Source organism: Octopus bimaculoides, chromosome 6 (genome assembly GCF_001194135.2).
Source record: "Octopus bimaculoides isolate UCB-OBI-ISO-001 chromosome 6, ASM119413v2, whole genome shotgun sequence".
Taxonomy (NCBI): domain Eukaryota; kingdom Metazoa; phylum Mollusca; class Cephalopoda; order Octopoda; family Octopodidae; genus Octopus; species Octopus bimaculoides.
In genome coordinates this window covers 3211060-3218023 of record NC_068986.1, presented here as the reverse complement: position 1 = coordinate 3218023, position 6964 = coordinate 3211060, and the positions used below count along the sequence as shown (strand labels likewise).

General features: G+C 37.8%; 1 protein-coding gene across 1 annotated transcript in view; it reads right to left on the bottom strand.

Annotated features, from left to right (window-relative positions):
* LOC106883424 (peptidyl-prolyl cis-trans isomerase B) overlaps positions 1–6964 on the bottom strand; it is a 24390-nt gene that overhangs the window by 16667 nt on the left and 759 nt on the right. Inside the window, exon 2 of the mRNA XM_014934420.2 lies at positions 4007–4263. Within this exon, the coding sequence (XP_014789906.1) occupies positions 4007–4252 (246 nt within the window). The 5' untranslated portion in view covers positions 4253–4263. The remainder of the gene's footprint in view (positions 1–4006; positions 4264–6964) is intronic.

The window sequence follows — 6964 nt, the reverse complement described above, 5'->3', positions numbered from 1 at the left end:
ATAACATTTATCATGGAACAACACACAAAGGAATTGCCTTTTTTAGACATACTTCTAATTAAAGAAAATAAGACCATAAAAACAGATCTCTTCTACAAACCTGCAGCCACACATCAATATTTGAACTTTCATTCCTCCCATCCCTCACATACCAAAAGAAACATAGCCTTTAATATGGCCAAACGAATGTGCACTATAGTAACAGATGCAGAATTAAGGGATAAAAGACTACAGGAATTCAAAATATTTCTAAAAGAACAAAAATATTCACTAGCTTAATCTCCCAAGCGAAAAACATCTCAGTTATAGACCTCAAAACAAAACAAACGCACAGGAATAAAAATGAACTGATAAGCATTCCTTTTGTCATCACCCACAACCCAAGAAATCATGACATCATCAATACTGCAAAAAGGTACCTCTCAATTCTTCAACAATCATCAAGAACGAACAAATTAATAATAGATTCTAAAATAATTTATAACAGACGTCAAGCACCTAGCCTAAAAAAGCTCTTAACCCTCGCAAGATTTACAACTAGAGAAACAACAAAGAAAATTCAAAGATGTGGTGACTCTCGCTGTCGAACGTGTGATTACATTGAAGAAGGTGAATAAATTACTTTCAAAGACAACACCTTTAAAATAAATGTAAATATGAATTGCAAATCCAGAAACCTAATCTACTGTGCCACGTGTCCCGAATGCAAAGAATACTACATTGTGAAACGGGCATTGGACCATATGAGAGAGTAAGGGTACATAAACAACAAATGCATGGCCCCTCCGTTAGAAACACAACCTGCAGTGAACACATCGAAAAATGTGGGAAAAGGAAGTTTAAACTATTCCCTTTCTTCAGTCTATGGACAGAAAAATGAACATTTTCGTAAGACCAAGGAAGAATACTTTATTCGAAAATGCCAACGGAAACTGAACCAAAAAATTAATACCAAAACCCCGGATCTACCATTCCAACAATCCACAGAATGACACCAACCAGACAGTGCCTGAATTACATATGAGTATACACACTTTTATGTACTATATATATGTGTATACATGTGGGTATATGTGTATAGGTGTGTGTATATATGTATCCCTGTGTATGCATGCATGTTTATATGTATGATATCTTGTTTATATTTATGAGCAATAAATTGGTTATATTGCTACATTACACAAACTATTTCAACAATTTTTTAAATACAATTCCTAATATTAGATAATAAAAATATAAGAGAATTTTTTAAACATCGAATATCTATGAGGGTCCCTAGCCCCGACTAAAATAGGAACCAAACGACAATAACAATATTTTATCCATTTTAAATATTGTGCAAGACATTGGCTTCTCAATTTCAAAGAGAGATAAAGTTTGCTAAATCGATCCGAGTACTTGACTCCTCCAAGTAATTATTTTGTCGATTCCAAAAGGCTGAAGAGCGTAAATGCATGCATATATATATGTGTGTGTGTGTGTGTGTGTGTGTGTGTGTGTGTGTGTGTGTGTGCGTGCATGCGTGTGTATCGAGTCGCTGCTAACTCTACCATCTGTTACCGTTGCATACGACGGAGCCTTCTATGTAGTTGCTCGACCTCCTAGAAATAGCAGCCAAATCACCACCACCAGACCACACCCTACCGCCTTTAAAAAGAACACGCTGTATAATGTGGTCCCTAACGAGATTTCCGTACATAGGAAATAAACGGAATGGTCAAGGATGGAATGGTTTAAATCGCAGATCTTCGATATGGGCTGACAGGGGCTCAAAATAGAAAATAAAGTTTAAGTGATGGTGAAGAATCGATTTCTAACAACAGTCAAGCCACGTATTTAGGGAAGGGATATAATCAGTTCAATCGAATCCAATACTTGACTGGCTTTTTCAAAAATTTTATCTGTTCCGATAATAATGTAAGTCGATCACTACTGAGATTCGAACCGAGAATAGGCGCAATGAATTTGTATAAGGCATTGTGGTCCGACACTCTCTACTCTTTATATCAGTCAGCTGTCCTTTCTTCCGCTGCAACCAAAGGACGAATTACAAAAGCTGGTGAACGATCAATATATTTAAATATTTACTGCAATTATAGCAATTATAGAAGCAACCCAACTACTTGATCCTGCCTCGACGTGGCACCAACTGTTACCAGCAATAAATAGAAGAGTAGCAAAATTTTAGCAATTTCAGCCCTTCCGTTTCGACGGCGGGGTTTCTAGTTGATCCGATCAACGGAACAACCAGCTCGTGAAATTAACGTGCAAGTGGCTGAGCGCTTCACAGACACGTGTACCCTTAACGTAGTTCTCAGGGAGATTCAGTTTGACACCTATTGTGATAAGGCCGGCCCTTTGAATTACGGAATGTGAAAAGGTTGCCCTTCGAAATACAGTTACTATTCATTTTTGCCAGCTGAGTGAACTGGAGCAGTGTGAAATAGAATGACTTGCTCAAGGACACAACGCGCTGCTGAATACCACTAAGCCATGCACCTTCACCCCCTCCTTTTAATTAAAGTATGTAGCATGGTAAAAGTGAGAGAGAGAGAAAGAGAAAGAGAAAGAGAGAGAGAGAGAAAGAGAAAGAGAGAGAGAGAGTGTGTGTGTGTATGTGTGTGTGTGTTTGTTTAAGTATTATTTATCAATGCTTCACTGTACTTTGGGTTATATCTACAGATTTTAGCCAACTCTGTCCGTAAGAGACCAGGCAGGGGCAAACTGTTTTCGAGAAGCGGTCCGCATGAGACATGACTCATGATCAGTCAAGCTGCACTACCAAAAAATCCAAGGTAATCTTTTTGCTAGGCGTGCCATGCAGAAAGTCACGCGGGTCGCAGGTTACACGTGAATGTAATGGACAGACGCTGAACGGCAGAATCGTTACGCCATCGGAAGAAATGCCTTATAGTATTTCTTCCGGCTCTTTACGCTTTGAGTTCAAATCGTATCGATGACGACTTTGCCTTTCATCTCTCCGGGTTCACTAAAATTAAGTACCAGTAAAATAGTAATGAGAAGGCGTGCGGCCTAGTGGTTAAGGTTTTTCACTCATAATCGTGAGATTGAGGTTTCAATTTCCAGACTGGGCAGTGCATTGTATTCTTGAGCCCAGACACTATTTTACGTTGTTCCAGTTCACTCAGCTGTAAATGAGTTCCAGCAATAACTGGTGAGTTAACCTTGCGACAGAATCATGGTGTTGTAATCTCAGTCACTGGTAAGCTATGGAGACCCATTTCAGCTCCGGCCTTATGAGGCCAAGGGCCCATGAAAGATCTAATAGTTCCTAAGTTCCAAGTACTGATGTCGATGGCATCCACTAATCCCTCTCTTAAAATTGCTGGCCTTGTGTCTAAATTAGAAGCAATATTTTTGGTAACTATTTCGCTAATGTGGAGTGCTGAACACAAAACTTGAAGTAACCAAGTGTCAACAATAGTACTAGTTTTCCCATAATATTATTTATATACACGAGCAACACTCATGGAAATATCACGATTTATAAATTTTCTTATTACTATTTTGATTCATCAGTTTTACATCTTCGTAGCGTTGTCCCATCATGCTAAAGATTTCGATTACGTGTTCGAATCCGATCGCTAGTTAAGGTTCTTAAAATTGTAACATTCAAATACATGACAAGAAGTATAATATTACAGACCCATTGACGCTTTTTCTGGTTTCCGTCATTGCACTACAGCTATGCTGGTGCAACTCTTTCAAGGATTTAGTTGATCACTTCGACCCCAGAACTTATTTCAGTCTGGTATTTATTGTATTGATAAATATTTTATAGAGACTTAAGAGGAGTTCATTCAACTTTCAGCAGAATAGGCTTCGCTAAAGTCACCAAGGACCTGGTGGTGATATTCAAACGCGCAACGGATTAAGAGTAAAACTTGAACAGAAAAATAGTTTTGAAAGATCTAAATGAAAATAAAAGCGATAAAAGTTGAAAATGTTAGTTTACCTTAAAATCTACTTAATTGTAAATACTTACGCTACGATGTTTGTAGCCATTTGTGATTTTGGCAAAGTTCAAGACAGTTATTGGAGCTGTTTTTCCAAACAGACCGACCACAAGACGATCATGAAGATCTTCTCCGGGACCATCATAATCTTTGATAACGATATCGAACCAGGCTTGCGTCGTCACAGTATAGTTGCACTCGATCTCTGCTTGGACATTGCAGAGGCAAAGGAAGCCCACAACTACAAAAAAGATATACTTTTCTAGGGTCGTCATTTTTGGTGCGACTGCAAAAAAGAACAAAGAAAAGGGTAAAAGAACCGGTTTGTATTTGTTTCAAAATTGACGAAGTGATTTAAAAATATTTGTCATAGGGGACAGTTAGGTTTTTAAGAGAGGTCCCATAAAATGAGGAGCTATGACATCCAGTCATCTCTCCAAAGATTGCTTTAGCACTGAAAAAGAAACAAAAGGGTCCGAAGTTGAAATCGTAACTGGGTGGATTGAATCTTGAAGCCTTAATTATTTTTAGAGGTTGAGAAACAGAAGCTGCGCTGAAGTGTAAATTGTTCTAATTAATAGTCGAAACCGAAAGCGAAACCAATATTATCATGGTACTCACTACATGATATTTGATACAGCTATAATATTGATTTAAGATCAATTTTTATAGTAGTCGAACACTATTGATTAAATCGATAACAGCATATGACTGTAACTTATCTTATTGGCCCTAAAGGAATAAAAAAAAAAGTTAGCTCTGACGAGATTTGAACTCACAACTATAATAAAAAATCTAAATTAGGGTTTTGCTGTCTCAGTGATCAGGATCACTTTTTCCTTTTTTTTCTTTGGGCCCTTAACTTTTGGTGGAGTTGCAAGTGCCACTGTCATGATATAATGCCCGACACACTGCCCTTTCTTGGGGATTATAAGCGTGTCGGAATCCATCTCTCTCCAGGTCAAGTTTGAGCACAGCTGGTTTATTACAAAGAAGGGGGGAGGAAGAAGAAGAGGAAGGGGGATGAGATGAAGGGGAGAAGAAGAAGGAGGAGGAAGAGGAGAAAAGGAGAAGGAGGAAGTGGAAGAAGAAGAAGAAGAAGAAGAAGAAGAAGAAGAAGAAGAAGAAGAAAAAGAAGAAGAAGAAGAAGAAGAAGAAGAAGGAGAGAACCGACTCTTTTGTTCATTTGTACTTTATCGAATTCAAATGTATGAAAAAAAAATCAGTGAGATTTAAACTCAGCGACCGAGAGCTGTTTGCTATTATTCAACGTTTCTAACAGTTCTACCAACACGCCGCTTTCCCCCAGCGCGTTTTATAACATCAATAGGGATTTATTATATTGATTCAAAGACAGCAAATTGGAAGCGGGTGGATATTGTTGATTGAAACTATCCCAGTACACGCCTCTACACTTATTTTATTGGCTCCGGAAGAATAAAAGGCGAAATTGAGTCCTGCAGTATTTGATCTTAGAACGCAAAATCTTATAACTAAATACTGCAAGACATTTACTTTGGCACATTGTAGTTTCCAGTGCTTACCATGTTAATTATAATAAAAATCCCGAACTTAGGTACAAACCAATAATACAGTTTCCAGTATCTGACTGATAATTCTGCCCACCTCAGAAGGACGTAGCCAATCGTAATCATATTTTTTTTTTCTTATTAAGGTACATGAACGAATCTTGATAAGGATGTTGAAATTCGATTTTGGACTTTTTCTAATACTATAACTATCATAAAAGATTGCATTTGGGTGTGGAAATTAGCTCGAGATCGAACAAATTTTTGCTCGCCAATCCACTCCCTTATTAAAAAATGCTTTTTTTCTTTTAACCGGAAAGGTGATTTTGCACTCTTAGTGATGGGGGAATAGGATGTTGCGAAATTTCTGAAGTGAAATAGCTTTCAGTCAGGTGTCGAAACCGTCATGATCGCCTCCACCGCTATCAACACACACACACACACACACACACACACACACACACACACACACACACACACACACACACACACACACACATACACACACACATGCACGCAAATTTATTGGATTACACGTATACTTTAACATTAAATTATGATCCCAGAGGAATTTGTCTGGATCTCCTCCCCTTAAATAATAATAATAGTAGTAGTAGTAGTAGTAGTAGTCTATTCCATGAACTATATACTACAGTGTACCATTAGCTATATCATGCTAGAACCATTTGTTAGCTATTACAGGAAGTATTATTCTGTATACGGTATGACTTCTTTGCGGTTAGGTTCTTCGCTATTTTCTTAAGATTTCTAAGAGGCCTTAAGTAGATCTAAGTATCTTATACAAAGGTGCCACGTTTACATTCCCTTGATCCAGGTTTTAGCTACATTATATACAGAGACACTGCAACTCAAATGTTTTTTGTTATCAATTAACAGGGTTTTCTATGGACACTTTATCTCAAGTTTTCAATGAGTGACGTAGGCATTTTTTATTATGGCTCTTTGAAGAACATGAAACGTAGTCAGTTTGCTTCAATCGAGAATGGAAAACGAATCATGGACAGAATTCTGTGCCATTCACCAGATCAGAGATCGATTTCATATAGGGCTGATAATTATGCGAAACACAATAATTTCTTTTTTTAAAGAAAAATGTTTTCCAACAAGTGTAATTGCCTCGATGGTCTCACTCAGAAATAGAAATCAGATTGCGAACCAGGCTCATTCTAAGTATAATTGCTTTCTGAATCGCTCTTCAACAGTATAATTATACACTTGTTCGTGATTTCTTGCATTGGCGCAAGGTAACAGATTAATAACCCACACAGGTTTCAGCTAGAGGCTGGGGCTATGCTGCGACTAGCTTTTTTTTTTCTGTATTGTTTCTGGTGAAATAGCTAGTTGAATGGAGTTGATCTTCCTCGTACCTCTTGCAACTGTGTGGGTTCATCTGGTATCTCAGAAATTTGTCCACACGCGTATAGGAACTTATATATA